The 16051-nt window shown below is 45.5% G+C and overlaps 1 protein-coding gene across 7 annotated transcripts in view; it reads left to right on the top strand.

Moving 5' to 3' along the window:
- The window catches only part of Ube3b (ubiquitin protein ligase E3B), a 52270-nt gene that overhangs the window by 4448 nt on the left and 31771 nt on the right, over positions 1-16051 (top strand). For all 7 annotated transcript variants that reach the window (XM_058585540.1, XM_046464310.2, XM_046464313.2 and 4 more), the window contains 12 exons: positions 118-299; positions 448-568; positions 1754-1813; positions 2214-2318; positions 3604-3700; positions 5198-5283; positions 6510-6592; positions 10297-10402; positions 10690-10810; positions 11752-11929; positions 13498-13661; positions 14777-14944. In XM_058585540.1, the coding sequence (XP_058441523.1) occupies positions 139-299; positions 448-568; positions 1754-1813; positions 2214-2318; positions 3604-3700; positions 5198-5283; positions 6510-6592; positions 10297-10402; positions 10690-10810; positions 11752-11929; positions 13498-13661; positions 14777-14944 (1450 nt within the window). In that variant the 5' untranslated portion in view covers positions 118-138. The remainder of the gene's footprint in view (positions 1-117; positions 300-447; positions 569-1753; positions 1814-2213; positions 2319-3603; positions 3701-5197; positions 5284-6509; positions 6593-10296; positions 10403-10689; positions 10811-11751; positions 11930-13497; positions 13662-14776; positions 14945-16051) is intronic.

The raw sequence follows: 16051 nt of genomic DNA, 5'->3' as shown, positions 1-16051 counted from the left end.
TCTTCTGCTGCCCAGGTCCCTGCCCACCCTTTGCACTTGAGCCCTTTCTGTTCGAGCCCTTTCTTGTGTGTGTGTCTTTCATACAGTCTACCACAGCTTCTTGCTGTTTCCTTGCAGGGTTTGTGCAAGTTTGCAAACATGTTCACTGTCTCTCAGACCTCGAGAGCATGGTTCATTGATAGAGCCCGTCAGGCACGAGAAGAAAGGCTGGTGCAGAAAGAGCGAGAGCGAGCCGCTGTGGAGATTCAGGCCCACGTCCGGAGTTTCCTCTGTCGGAGTCGACTGCACAAAGACATCAGGTGGGGGTCAGAAACTCCCCCGCACATTTCTCTCACTCCCAACCAACAGGAAATAGATAAGTTTTCTCTTATAGGTCTTGAGGAGCCTTCCAGATGCTGTGAATTTTAAAATGCCTTTTTTTTTTTTTTTAAATCCTTCCCTCCGTAGGAGAGAGATTGATGAGTTTTTTAAAGCAGATGACTCTGGGTCCAGTAAAAGAAGCGCACTTGGTATTTTCAAGATTGCCAGGAAACTGCTGTTCTTGTTCAAAATGAGAGAGGATAATGAGGTAAATATTAATAACAAACATACAGGGTGCTCCCCACATGCCAGGACTTTTTGTAAGTATTTTATAAATGTCAACTCGTACTTACAGCAGCTCTGTGAGGTGCTTATTTTTGCCCACTTTGTTTTCTTGGGACCTGTTTTGTAGGAATTGTGACCAGTGCTTCTGGGACCTTTTTTGCAATGGCTGTCCCAAGCACAGGTTGGACTCAAATGCATACAGGAGCTGGGATATGAGTGATGGCTGCTCTACGTGGGACAAAACATAGTCTGAAATACAAATCATAGTAAGCAGTGACTGACAGGCTGCTCTAGCAAGGACCTCAAAGGGAGTATTGCTACCAGGCGCCCACTAGTGGTTGACTCATACTCTTTTTTTTTTTTTTTTTTTTTTTTTTTAAGAGATGCTGGAGATATGGGTCATTATGCTTAACGCTTAATTTGTAAAACTTCATAGCTAATTTGAAATTTTTTAAACATCCCACAAACCAAACAAAACACACCACTTGGTGCCTTGGGATTGGAATGATCAGCTGGAAAATATAATCCCTGTAAAGCAGTAGTGACAGTGGAGACAGTACTAAGGATACCACTGGGGCCCTAGAAGGAAACAATACAGTCAGAGTGTCTACTCTTGAGGTGCTCTCAGCCCAGCAGGAGAGGGTGCATAGGCAGCGAACCCCTGTCTCATGGACGAGGACAGACAAGCCTGCGGAGAGGGAGTTCCCATCTTACAGAGGAGGAACTCTGAGGTCATGCTGTTCTTAAGGACGGGTCTGGTGTAAGCTGTTTTCTGGTTTCTACTTTTCTCCCTTTGGCATATCAGGGATGGTACAACAAAGCAGACGTCAGTGTCCACGGTGCTCCCCTAATGGCCATCTGGCAGGCCCAAATTAGGAGGAAGCTGCTAGTCTGCATGACTCCAAGCCCAGTTTTCCAGATGGATTTTGTTTTTCAAAAGAAGCTTCATTCTGGATTTTTATGTCAAAGACACCAACCTTTAAGCACATCTGTAGAGCTCAGCCAGCCTCTGGGCCACTCATTAAGAGCCTGTCTTTTGCCTTTCCGGTCCTCAGTTTCCACATCTGTAAGAAGCTGCACAAGCCAGGTGCCCACCAAATGTGTGCTCCCCTCTGTTCCTCACTTTTTGTAGTTGTGGAACTTTATAAGCTCATTTCTGCCTCTGCAGAGACTCGAGAAGTTGTGCCGTTGTATCCTGAGCAGCATGGATGTTGAGAATGAACCTAAGGTATGTGGGTTGGGGGCTAGAAAATTTCCGTAAACTCCTGGGGGCTAGCTCATTTGGCTCTGAAAATTCCTGTTGAACGTTTGGGCTTTTGTTTGCACATGCAAATAAGAAATAGATTGGAAAACACTGATAAAGTGCAAATGATTCCTTTGTCCTTGTTGTCCAAGAAGCTATGTTCTGCTCTTGCATCTTACTCAGGATAGTAAATTCCCTTCCTAAGCTATTTTATCTTTGAGTTTGGTATAAAAATAAGTCCTACATGCTGCTTATTTTTCTGTTCTTCTCCATTGTCCTATCTGGCACTAGACCTAGCTCACAGACCCAGTTCTAGTTGTTACGTCATATGTAGAATGACTGCTGTAACTGCCCATGACATCCCTTTTTTTTCCCCTGCTTGTAGGTGTGGTATGTATCCCTCGCTCTTTCCAAGGATCTCACTCTCCTATGGATTAAACAAATCAAGGACATTCTGTGGTATTGCTGTGAGTTTCTTGAGCAGCTCAAGGTAAAACACAGACACACACACAAACTAAAACTCAATCTGTCACTCTTCCCTGCAGCCTTTAGTGTGTACTTTCTAGCTTCCATCATTTCCTCATTGGTTATAGCTTTGAAGATCTATAAGAGTCTAGCAAAGAAATTTTAGTTGAGCCATTGTCCTGGGAGAAACTTGTAATCATTTTGAGCCCTTCTTGGGTATGATATGTTGGACACTGACTCATTAATTGCCTCAGTCTTGATGCCAGGGAATCCTGTCATCTTTCCCATCCTTTTGATATGGTGACTATTTTGTGGTCTGTCATTGTACTAGTTGGGCCTCCTGTTAAAAGTAATAGAAGCCCAACGTGAGTGCAGCAGGCAATCCAATAGGCTAAGCAAGGAAAAGGATGTTTGGTTATAGTCTATTGTAAAATAGCAGCAAGCCAGCAGCAAGCCACCTGCATCTTGTCAGGTGAGGCATTAGGACGTGGAGCAGAGGTCTTCAGCCTCTGGTCCTTGGGGTCCTGGGGTTCCACTGAAGTGCCTCAGGGCTAAGCAGATGGACTATCCCCTGCCTCCACTGGAGCAGGCAGACCTTCCTACTGCTGTCTGTGTCTGTATCCCACAGCAGCTTTCTCTTTGAAATGAAACCCTTCTACTTTGAAAATGTAAGTTTATGTGCAAAAGCGGATGCTGGGAGAAAAGCCACTGGATCTGGAGCCAGAAGTTCTGTGATTTAGTCCTAACTCGGCTGCTGAATTCCCATGTGTCCCTGAACACGCCCTGCCCTGCCCAGTGAACTATCATTGTAACAACAACAGTACATAGAATTATCTGTGCCAGGCACTGTTCTTGGAGTGTTGTGTGCATTAATACATTCTCATAACAACTCTCTGAGGAAAATAAATATTACTATCCCTAGTCATAGATAAGGAAACCAAGACAGAGAGGTTAAGGAATGCCTGGGGTCCCACAGCCAGTGAGCCATGGACCAGGGCAGAGCCTGTTAGGCCTGGTTCTGTGTCTGCTGTTTGCTGAGTGTTCAAACACACAGGCAGAGATGCCCTTAGGACAAGCCATGCCTCGTTGCCTTGTTGCCCAAAGGCAACTCTCGGTTCCCGGGAGTATTTGATGCTGTGGTCAAGCAGTAGTGTGCTGAAGACTAAGGTGGTCCCATTCCAAGAGAAAAGAACAGCCGTGAAATTCTGACTCCTTCCTGTCTGAGGGCACGGAGGGAAGCTGCGACATGGGTGCTCCGCCGTTCGGGGCTGGAGGCCCCGTGTCAGTCTTGCCCCTTTTGTTGTTTCCAGCCTGAAATCTTACAAGACTCCAGACTCATCACACTGTATCTCACAATGCTTGTCACCTTCACGGACACTTCAACATGGAAAATCCTCCGGGGAAAAGGTCTGTAGAACTTATTTTCAAAATTTTCCCAGTTGTCATTTCCATAGTGAGTGCAGAGCACCTTTTCTCCTTCATAAGAAGCATTTTTGTCACCACAAGCCCCAAAAGACCTTGGTAGGAAATGCCCCTGACAGTGTGTTAGTAGTGTGTGTCACACTCTTCTCCTGTTTGAATTTATTTTTGGAGACATTGTACCTCTGATCTCATTTTTTGTAACTTCCCCAGTGCCTCAGCCTACAAAGGATGGTAGTCACATGAGCCTTATCATTTCATTTTGGAAAATCATTAGCAAATAATTGTGTTTTGCCCATGAAACCTGCTTTGTAAAGCTGCCTCCTTCCCTGAAAACTTCTCACCTAAGTGCATATATTCATGTCATCCATCCACTCAGCAAGTAACCTGCTATGTGCCAGACACCATGCTAGGCACTGGCCATGTAGTGATAAGCAAAACAGAAATGGTCACTGCCCTCTGGGGACTTCAGGTGCTCGTGCTGAGTCTGGTGATGAAACATACTGAATAGAAGTCACTTGTGTACAGTTTACTCTCCGTATCTCATATTCCATATTGTGGACTCACCCAAACTTGGGTCAGAAATACTTGAAAAAATTCCATCTGTACTGAGCACATAGAGACTTCTTTTCTTGTCATTATTCCTTAGTAATGCATTATAACAACTATTTACGTAGGACTGACATTGTATTAGATTTTGTAAGTAATCTACAAGTGATTTAAAGTATACAGGAGCAAGTGTGTAGGTTATATGTGAGTGCTGTGCCATTTATGTAAGGGATTTGGGCACCCACAAATTTTCATGTCGAAAGAGCGTTTTGGAATCAATCCCCCATAAATACCAGGAGATAACCGTATGTAAAATGACAGTAAATATGGTATTACTCAGAAGAGTCCAGAGGGGATGAGAGTGTTCAGCGGGATTGGGAAGGGTTCCACCTGGGACCGTAGGGCTCAGATGTTCCTAAGGGAGTGATGTCTGAGCTTAGCACTGGGGAGAGGTGGAGTTCCCGTGGAGAGGGGTAGAAACTAGAAACAGAAGACTGCAAAAACCCCAGGTTAACAAGGAGAACCTATTTTAGGAACATTCTGGACTCTGGGAGGAGTCTAAAAATTGTTGAGTTCTGAACTTGGCCAGGAAGCTTGTGTCCCAGTGGGCACAGGAGGCACCCAGGGAAAGCATAAAGTGCCACACCATGGGACACAGTTGGAGAAGGTGTGACAGGAGCTCAGCAATGTGCCTTCTCACTAAGGGAAGGGAAGGGAAGGACCAGCTCCCAAGAGGTGGAACTTGAGTCATGCCTTCCAGGAGAGAGAGAATTCCAGATAGTGTCTTCCTATGCTCTGGTTCAGACCCAAGGGAATGGGGCAGCAAGCCAGAGAGTACTGTGTTCCCTCATGGCCTTGGGACTAGGGCATAAATTTTCTGTCCCACATAAACAGGTCACAATATGCAAGAAACTTTTTAATTTTTTCTTCATTTAGGTGAGAACCTTCGACCAGCCATGAACCATATATGTGCAAATATAATGGGACATCTCAACCAGCACGGGTTTTACTCTGTGCTGCAGGTGTGTGTCCCCTGCCCTAATATGTGAGCTCCCACCCTCCAGTCCTGACCTGGGATTTTTACATTGGTTTCGGCAGTCTTACGCCCTCCTCACAGAAATACTTTTTGCAGGAAGAGCTAATGCCCAGTGTCCTCTGTATCTTCCACCTACTGTGGGTCACCTGTGGTTTAAGTATAGGGAGGATAGTGACCTAGGATCTTTTTAATGCTCTATATTTTTGGCTGCAGAGAAAATCAAGTCTCTTGAAATCTAAACTCAAGAAGGCCTCAGGGCTTCTTCCCTCAGGTTCCTGCTTTGTTGGGATCTGGAATTATATTTCTGGCGCTGTGTCCTCAAATGGCCTTCTGTCCACTGTGCACCTTATTGTGCCAATTTATACTCGCAGGAATTATCAGAGGCCCAGTTGCCATTGAGAAATACTGTGAAATTCTTAGGTCTGATAAGTGACGTTGGTTTGGCCCGCCCTTCTGCCTGCCACTGCGATGGGCCATTTCCTGAGTTGGTCGCATATTCTCATGACAGCCTTGCGAGATGGTGTGCCAGCAAAAGGTGGTCTGTTAACAGTTTATCCAGTTGAGGAGGCTTCTCCTCAACACTGTAACTCTGAACTGCTTCTAACTGCCATGGCATCTTGAAATTTAAGCTAGGTATTCTTTTTATTAACTGTAAAGTTTTTTTTTGTGTTTTTTTTTTTTAATGACCTGGAGTCTTGCTGTGTTGCCCAAGCTGGTCCTGACTCCTGGGCTCAAGGGCTCCTTTTGCCTCAGCCGCCCAAATAGCTGAGACCACAGGTGCATACCTCCACATTTTTATTTTTATTTTTGGTACTGAGGATTGAACCCAGAGGTAATTTACCACTGAGCCACAACCACAGCCCTCCCCAGCCCTTTTTATTTTTTATTTTGAGTTGGAGTCTCACTCAGTTGCTGAGGCTAACCTTGAACTTGTGATTCTCCTGCCTCAGCCTCTGAGTCGCTGGGATTACAGGCGTATGCCACTGTGCCCAGCTTAGCTATTAAAAATTTTAACTGTGTATTATTTTTTTATATTAACATGTAAAGCAGGGAGAGTAGTGAAAACAACTCCATGCCCAACAGCTTTTCTCCTTCCTTTTTAGGAGCCATTGCAAATCAGTTTTTTATCAGAAGCACTCATTTTCGTTTTTTAAATATACAAACTCACATAAAGTTGGTACTGTCCCCTAACCAGTTAAATGTTCTTTTCAGGTATTGCTCACCAGAGGCCTGGCCAGACCCCGGCCTTGTCTGTCCAAGGGCACCTTAACAGCAGCCTTTTCTCTGGCACTGCGGTAAGAAGTGGGGCAAGAGGACGGCTGCTTCTGACTGTGCCTCCTCTCGACTCTTCTCTGGTGGCGGGTTTAAGGTGTGGCCTTGTCCACCTCGTCGGGGTTCACAGGAAGTGCTGTTCTTCCTGAGCGTAATGCATGTGTGACAGCCCAGGATTTTTCTTGGACTTTAGTCTTTACCCATAAATAATTTTCTAGTGTGATCTGAGGGGAAACAAATCATGTTCATTCTGCCAGCGGTTGAGATATGATCACTTTTGAGTTCTTAATTGTTAAAAAGAGAAAAAGCCTATGAGAGCTGGAGGAGGTCCAGCTGGGAGCAGAGGAAAAGGGCCAAGGGAGTGGTTTTAGGAGCAGAGGCTGGAAATGCTGGGATCAAGAGGAGTTGTCATTTGGAGTAGGAGGTATGGCATTTGTCTTCACTTCATTGTCCTACATAAGGGACACCTATAAAAATCAATAAAAATTTTATGGGACACCTATAAATGGATCAGCATAAGTTTTTGTAGGTGTGTCACATGTAAAAGACCATGGGACATAATGGGTTAATCGGTTTGTCGATGTGAAATACATAAGAAACAAAGGATTTCCTTGTTGAGATTACACCTGCTATGTCATTGATGGGTCCAGAATATTCCTAAACTGTTGAGGGGTTACTGACTTAGAAAGAAGTCGATCAGAGCTCCTAGAGGAGAGAATCTCATGGTCAGACCAGCTTGGGAAGAGCCACGGCCCTCAGGTTCCTGCTAACCCCTGCCCACCTTCCTGCCGAAAGCTCTGAGGAGTCCTGTGGTTGTCACCAGGAGTCCTGATCCTGTTTAACCTGATGTTAGTCCAGGCATATCTGCGCTGAATGTCCCTGCCTCTTGTTTGGATGCAGAGCATGTCAAACTCCCAGGGAGCACCACTTTAGGAAATGATGGTATACAGCATGTGCTGGCATATGTTTTCTGTGGACAGGTAGTAAATATGTCCCACTCTGTGGGCCACATGGCCTGTCAGGACCACACTGCCATCGTAGTGAGAGAACTGATGTTCCCAGTGTGGCTAGTCAACGCAGTCATAACTGATCCTTTTACCACATTTCTTCTCCGTTAAGCTGTAACGGTGTCCGTCATTCTTCTGTGCATTGGATTCCATTGACCACTTGTAAGACCAGGCTACTTTAACACATTTCTCCCAAATTGGGATTGTATATATTCTTCTGAATGTTTACATAATTGAACACAATCAGGATCTTTTAAAATAAGATGTTCAGTGAGTTGTCATACAGAAATACAGACGATGTCTATGAAATCAGAAATAATGTGTTGAAACATGATTACTAAATCCTGAAATCTGAATGGCTAACAGTCATGGCACAGTTGTTCTAAGACCTCACACATCAGCTGACTCCTTACCACCACATCATCTTAGCTCCATTCTATAGATGAAGAAGCTAAAGCCCAGAGAGGTAAAAATACTTAATCTTGGTCACACAGCAGGGAGTGGCCAGGCCAGTTCACCTGACTAGAGAGCCCATGCTCCACTCCTTATTCTTTATCCATTTCTCACACGGTGTTCATATTCTTATAGTCTAAGAACAATACGCACACCTTGAATAAATGGGAGCCTTTCCAGAGCCACACAGTTCTCTGAGCCCTGCCAGGTGCACTGCCACGGGCCTGCCGGCTCCGGCTTCTGCTTTTCCTGTGGGTTTGCCCAGCTCCTGGAATAAGGTGGACTTTATGGCCGACCTCATTTTCACCCTGCAGTCCTTCAGGTGTCCTCCTGCACCTTGCCCTCGTCTTCCCTGGTCTCCCTGGTCTCCCTGGTCTCAGCAGGTTGAGTGACTTAGAGCATAGGTTTCTATAGGTGGAGTCTTGGGTTTCTGCATGAGCCCCAGAGAAGGCACTGCCCCTTCTGGCCCTGTCATGGTGCTTTCTGTCCCTGTGGATTGCCTCTCCTGGACATTTCACACACTGGAACCCCACAGTGGGCAGTCTTTTGTTACTAGCTTTTTTCACTTTGCATAATGTGTCCAAGGCTCGTCCTGTGCTGTAGCATGAGTCCACACGTCCTTCCTGTTTATGACCAAATAATCTGTTGTATGGGATATACCACATTGAGTTGTTTGTGCTTTTGCACTGTTATGAATTTTGCTGCTGGAACACTTCCATACAGGTTCTTGTGCACTCGTGAGCTTTCATTTCTCTTGACGGTATTTCTAGAGTAGAATGGCGGGGTCGTGGAACGACTGCCAAACTGTTTTCCAGAGTGGCTGCGGCAGCGTGTGCAGGTTCAGCTTCGCCGTGTGCTCACCACGCTGTCATCATCTGTCTTTTTGAGGATGGCCATCCTAGTGGGGTTGCAGCAAAACCTCACTTTAATATGGTTGCAGTTCCCTGATGGTTAATATGTTGACCGCCTTTTTGGGTGATTATTAACCACTTGTATTATCTTCTCTAAAGAAATGTCCCTCTAGGGGCTGGAGTTGTAGCTCAGCAGTAGAGCACTTGCCTCATACGTGTGAGGCACTGGGTTCGATTCCCAGCACCATATATATAAATAAGCAAATAAAATAAAGGCCCATCAACAACTAAAATATATTAAAAAAAAGAAAAAAGAAATGTCCCTCTAGATTCTTTGTCCATTTTTAAATGGGGTTGTTTGTTTTTATTGCTGAGTTGTGTGAGCTCCCATCAGGTACATGATATACAAATATTTCCTCGCACTCTGTGTAGGAGGAAATATTGGGAAGAGCCACGGCCCTCAGGTTCCTGCTAACCCCAGCCCACCTTACTGCTGAAAGCTCTGAGGAGTTCTGTGGTTGTTTCCAGGAGCTTTTCGCTTTCTTGATAGTGTCTTTTGAATCACAAAACTTTTATTTGTGTTTTTCCTCTTGTCTCTGTTTTGGGTACCATACTAAGAAGTCATTGTATCACCTCAGACTTCTGTGCTTTCTACTGAGAATTTTATAATTTTAGGTATAAAATTTAGGTCATTTAGATCACTGAGATTTGTGATCTGCTTTTAATTCATTTTTGGATATGTTGTGAGAAAGAAGCCATGATCTTATTTTAGCATTTATCTTTTTCTGATTATGGAGGTAATAAATGTTTATGGCTGAAAACCTAAGTAACACAGAAAAGTGTAAGGAAGAAAAAATTTCTCATGATTCTACAACCCATAGGTGCATCGTTAACATTTTTTGATCTGTCTCCCCAGTCTTTTTTTGTATTAATATACATTTTTATTGTGCATATATTTTTAAATTAGACCATATGTATTCTATTGAATAAGCTGCTTAGTTGGTGAGTTCTTGGTGTTGTCACCTAGTAGACCCCTGGGTAAGCAGCGCTTGATTGAGGAAATGGGTTACACTGGGACTCTAGAAGCCCTTTTGTGTGTCCTTCCCATCATGAGCCCCTCTTCTCCCATCTATGTTGTTTTTTAATCTTGCTTTACTTTATAATTTTTGTAATATGGGCATTTTCTTATGCCAGTAAAACTTTAAGGCTCCTTTTTTCATGGCTGTAAAGTGCTGCATCATGTGACTGCACCGTCACTGACTTAACCATTCTTCCGGTGTGTCCCCGTTTTCACCTTTTAATTTTCCTAGAAGCCCTGGGAAGCAGTTCTGGGGGTCAGAGGGCATTGGCAGGCTTGCTCTTTAGCTCAGGTGTGCCCGCGTACCTGTCTCAGTAAGCCCATCTGTCTGTGTCTAGCCCTGTGATTGCTGCACAATTTTCAGACAATCTGATTCGGCCGTTCCTCATCCACATCATGTCTGTGCCTGCGCTTGTGACTCATCTCAGCACAGTGACCCCTGAGGTAAGTGGGCTCTTTGAGTTTCCCCCCAAACCAATTCTGGTTTTGCTTTTTTCCTCACAATTTAGTAAAAGGATTGCTATGCTAGTTCTCACTCCTCCTGATTTTTCTTCTAAACTAATAGCCAGCGTAGACACGCTCAGGTTAGTAGCCCAGAGAAGCAGGTTCCTCTGCCTGGTGCTTGAGGACCTGTTCTGCTGTTTGGGGAACAGTCTGCGTGTGATCAAGCTCATGCTGTGCTGGGAAATTTCCTTGCAGTTTTCACTTTAACTGTTTGCCATTGTTTACAGCGTCTCACTGTTTTAGAATCTCATGACATGCTTCGCAAATTCATCATATTTTTAAGAGACAGAGACCGATGCCGGGACATTTGTGAAAGTTTAGAAGGCTGCCACACACTGTGCCTGATGGGTGAGTGCCCCACAGCAGCGGGGTTTAACTGGTGCTGGCCATCAAGGGAAGCCTGGGTGTAACTTAGTAACAACTAGACATGATTACCATAAAAAGCATGTACACAAATGCAGCAGGTTAAAATTTAAATTCATGTAAAGTTAAAAATCACACGGAACATATCCCTAGTAAGCTAGGTAGGTGACCGTAAGCGAACCTTGGATTTCAGCCCTGGACTTTCCAAGGAAAAAATGAAAATATGGTGAATTGCCTCTGTGGGTCTTACCTCCAGAGAGAAGGGAGGCCGTACTCAGGCAGGGCTTAGGGCGAGCTGTGCCTCGTCACCTGCTCTCCAGTGCTTCACTGCAAATGGAGAAGGGGTTTGTGGATGGAAGCACTTGGAAACAGTGGAGATGCATGATTCACATTGCCTGACGAGAAGAAATTTACATAGGAAAAGGTCCTTGGGGCCAAATTTTATTGGGAATATCCTGTACAAGTCTTCACACAGTGATAATGAGGAACTCTGCAAAACCTTGGAGAACAGCGATTTCCCCAGGACATTCAGTTACTGTCATTTCTTGGCTCTCTCTTGATTTTTAAGTATTAGTATGATATTAAAGTGTACCCCTAACTAACTATCGTGTGCCTCTGTGTGCACGACGTCTGTCGTTACGTCACGTAGTCTTCATAGAGAGGAGACCATGTTCTAGTCTTAGAGATGATGAGACAAAGGAGAGGCAGTCGAGAGCCACACAGCTCACCTGTGCAGAGCCAGAATTTGAAGTCAGGTTGGCCTGTTTCTGGCCTCCACACTGCAGCCCCCGGCACTGGCAAGAGCCCTTCCCTGGAATCTTCCTGCACGTGCAGCAGGGCTGCCCGAGCCACAGACAGAGAGCAGGACTAGGAGGCACCGAAGTGCTTCTGTCCGTCCCTTCTCACTTGGCCTTCTCTCCTCATAGGCAACCTCCTGCAGTTGGGCTCCCTCAGCCCCCAAGTGCTGGAGGAGGAGACGGACGGCTTTGTGAGCTTGCTCACCCAGATGCTGTGCTACTGTCAGAAGTACGTGTCCCAGAAGAAATCCAACCTGACCCACTGGCACCCTGTCCTTGGCTGGTTCTCCCAGTCTGTGGATTATGGGTAAGTCCTGGAGACACAGCGCTGCCTTCTGCCTCTCTCCACGTCACCTCCCCTCCTTCCTTCTGTCTGTTGGCTTCTGTTTTGCTTCTTACTACAAAAATAAGATGTGTTTATTGAACAAGACAGGGATACCATCATGAGAACAAAACATCCCATAATCTCACTATCCAAAGATGACCTGAACAAACATCTGTTTAATGTTTACCTACATCAATAGTTTTGTATAAAAATGAGATCATATGATTTCGCATTTTGTCCTTTTCATTAAAAATTTATGAATCTTATCAATAGTTTTTCTTTTTCAATATCACTTTTATTGATTTACTAGACAGCCATATTTTGGAGATGCTGAAACAAGACAAATGACTTAAAGGGATAAAATCATCTGCTTTTCAAGACATTGAAATATGAATTTAAAAATTTTAAAATAACTCAAAAGCAGGGCTGGGGGTACGGCTCAGTGGTGGAACATTTTCCTAGTGTGCCCAAGTCCCTGGGTTGAATCCCCAGCACTGAAAACAAACAAACTCAAAAACCTTAGGAACACTAGAGTAGAAGACTAGAGATCAAGAAGGGAGCATCTCAAATGTGGAGAGAGTGCCTGGGCTCAGCTCTTTCCTCTCAGGTGTCCACCCCTGCGTGATGTCCACCCCTGCATGGTGTCCATGGCAGATACTCTTGAGGCAGAAAACTGAGGTCCCAGAGAAGGGCTCCCTCTTCCTTGTGCCTGAGTGGTATTTTTGAGTCCTGACTAGTTAAAATGACCGTTGCCAAGGAACCTGCCCCAACAGCCCACCTGGGCAGCGAGGCACCTGTGCCTGGAGCCTGGAGCCTGGAGGCTGTTCCGGGCGAGGTGCGGGCGGAGAGCCACTGGTGGCCACTGCTCTTCTCTGAGGGCCTTTGAACAACTTGCCTCACCTCAGTTCCTTCATCAGAGATGTGGGGGGGGGATCACAGTCCATCCATTAGGGCTGTCTTAAAGGACTGAACAAGGTGACGTGTGCCCACTGCTTGGCTTGGCGGATGCCCAGTGACTGGTGGCTGTCACCTCCATGACGCTGTGGTAGGAGCCGTCTTAGGGTCTTGAGTGGCAGGGGCATGCCAGTAGATGACAGGCGTGGGGTGGTGCTGGGGTGCAGCCTGAAATGGGGACAGAAGCTCCAGAGGCAAGGGAGCACTCGGGTGTCATGTCTGCTGGATGTGAAGCCGCTGGCTGCAGCCAGCCCGGAGGAAGCAGGCAGTGCAGCTGCTTGAGGTAGCTTTTGCCTACTGGGTGGTGGATGTCCAAGATGACCATGGCGTGTGGACCTGGGGACCTGGAGAAGCAGTAATGCTGATGGCAGCACAGGTTTGGGTGTAGTGACAGACAAGGTTCAGTGCCTTCACCACACTTGGACCTTGGTGATGGTTTATGGGATCCACTTTTTTTTTTTTTTTTTTTTTTTAATTTTCTGCTTTGTCAAGTCTAGGCCTGAGCTACACGTCAAGAGCATGGCCTTGAGGGGAGCTGAGCAGGCCCGTCCTGGCCAGCAGAGGCACTAATGCACTATTCTCTTGCTCTCCCCTAGCCTCAATGAGTCGATGTATTTGATCACCAAACAGCTGCAGTTCCTGTGGGGCGTGCCTCTCATCCGCATCTTCTTCAGTGACATCCTAAGCAAGAAGCTGTTGGAGCACCAGGAGCCAGCCCCCACCCAGCCGGCGTCCCCACAGAACGTTCTCCCAGTGAAGAGTGAGTGGCCAGGGCTCTGCTGGGCCAGAAGGCAGCCCCTGCTTCTGCGCAGGGGGATGCTCTGTGTTGGGGGTGTTCTATCTTCTCCCACAGAGGTCCTGAAGCTGCTCAAGTCAGGTCCACATTTAGCAGAACAGTCCCAGGAACCCCGTACAAATGGAAAGCAAGGGCCAGGGAAATATAACTAGGTAACGTTATGTAGAAGAATGTTCACAGGTACACATTCCATGAGGGCCACTTCAGTTTGGCTGTGAATCTTCTAGTAGCCAGAGAGAACGGGGTCTTGCAGACCCTTTGAACTTTCATATTGCCAGAAGAGGGAAAGGAGCCATATCTTAGGGGACATAGAGCTGTTTTAAGGTCCTAATTATAAAATAAATCTCCCATGTGGTGCTCCTTATAAAACATCTCAACAGTACCCAGCTGTAGGGTCAGAAGTGGGTACCATGGAAGGCTCTCTTGCTGCCTGCTCTGATCAAAGTTAAGGAAATGACACCAACACAGAATCTACAAGTAAAGTTACTTGCCCACAGCAGTTTCTCAGTTCGGGGTGGCTTTTCTTCTGCCTCCCATGCACTGCACATCCGTGTCTTGTAGCTAGTTAGTGGGCACAGGCTCAGTAGATATAACTTCAGCAGGATGTAAATGGGAAGGCTTAACAAAGTAAAATACTGTTCAGAACCAAATGTCAGCACTTGAGGAGGTTACTCCTCACTTCCCTCCCAAAGCTCAGAAAATTCAAACTCAGCTGGCCCACTACCCTGCACCCTCTTCCCCTCATATAGTCCTCTGAACTTTTCCTTTTGCAGCTTCTGAAAGAAGCAGTATAAAATTGGCTCCAGAAGTCAAAGAATCCTGTGGTATATTCAGAGTTGAGTATACCTGGCTTAATCTGAGAAATTTTTTGATGTTATGAGGAGGTATTTGGGTTATACCTAAAATCCAATAATTAATGTTTTTCTAAGTTATCCCAGAGAAATGTCTTGGGTCCAAGCACCAGCCCTACTTCCTGGCCCTGCTGTACAGTTGGAATTTTGTCAAAATGCTGTTCCCTTGACCAGGTGGGGTTTGGCAGATGGCTGAGCTTCTGCTCACAGTGCTCTTCTCCGTGCCAGGTCTCCTCAAGCGTGCGTTTCAGAAGTCTGCATCAGTTCGGAATATCCTCAGGCCTGTTGGGGGCAAACGTGTTGACTCTGCAGAGGTTCAGCAGGTCTGCAACATCTGTGTCCTCTACCAGACTTCGCTGACCACGCTTACCCAGATCCGCCTGCAGATTCTCACAGGTTTGGAGGCCCAAGTCTGCTGCTTCCATTTCGCCAATTTGCTAGACAAGTTTTCTTAGAAAAAGTTGATTTTCTTTCCTGGCTTCCTGATACAGAAGATAGATTTTTGAAGGAGGGTGTTTCTGAGTTTTTTCTTCCTAGAGATTGGTACACCGTGGTTAAATAGCTCAAGCCAGTCCTAGTCATAGCACTTCCATTTTGTTCCTGTCACCTGGCTCTTATTTTAGTTATGAAGTACAACTTTTAAAATGTTATTTTTTTCTGAGTAGAAAACTAGAAAACGAGGGGCTGGGGATGTGGCTCAAGCGGTAGCGCGCTCACCTGGCGTGCGCGGGGCGCTGGGTTTGATCCTCAGCACCACATAAAAATAAAATAAAGATGTTGTGTCCACCGTAAACTAAAAAATAAAATATTAAAAAAATTCAAAAAAAAAACAAACTAGAAAACGTAGGGAGACAGGAAAAATGCCACTCCTAATCCCACAATTCATGCCCAAGCATGTCATACATAAGTTATAAATATATTGAAACTGATATATTTTATCCTTCCTTTTCCATTAATCATTTAACAAACATTTTATCATGTCAACAACTCTTCAAAAACCTCATTTTTATTGGCTGCATGATACCTCATTGCATGGGGACGCTCAACACTTTATTTTCTACCTGAGCAAGGAAGAAAGTGCTTTGTGAGCACAGAGCAGCAAGGGCTTTGAGGGGTTCGTTAGTGTACATCAGAACCACAAGTCCAGAGGGTCCTTGTGAGCCATGAAAACTGGAAACTGCAGAAGAATCAGAACTTCTCTGCTGCACTGTATGACTTTTTAAAATCTTAAGTTGCTGCTGCTTCTGGCTTTCATACATTTTATTCATTCTTCAAATACTTATAGAGCACTCATATGTGCAAAGCACTGAGGATACAGAGGTGAACAAGACAGCCAAGGTCTCTGTCCCTGAGGGAATCATATTCTAGCATTGGGGAGACCAGCAGTACCCAAAAGTCGACTGTATAAAATTGGCTCTATGAAAATGAAAAGGCGTGATGCTGGCTTGGGCTAGGACTGGGTTTTCCTGCCTCAGTATCATTGATATTCGGGGCTGGATGATC

The sequence above is a fragment of the Marmota monax genome, unplaced genomic scaffold (assembly GCF_021218885.2).
Source record: "Marmota monax isolate L192 unplaced genomic scaffold, Marmota_monax_Labrador192_F-V1.1 WCK01_AAM20220418_F8-fsc00269, whole genome shotgun sequence".
NCBI lineage: Eukaryota > Metazoa > Chordata > Mammalia > Rodentia > Sciuridae > Marmota > Marmota monax.
This window is presented reverse-complemented; position numbering and strand designations above follow the sequence as displayed.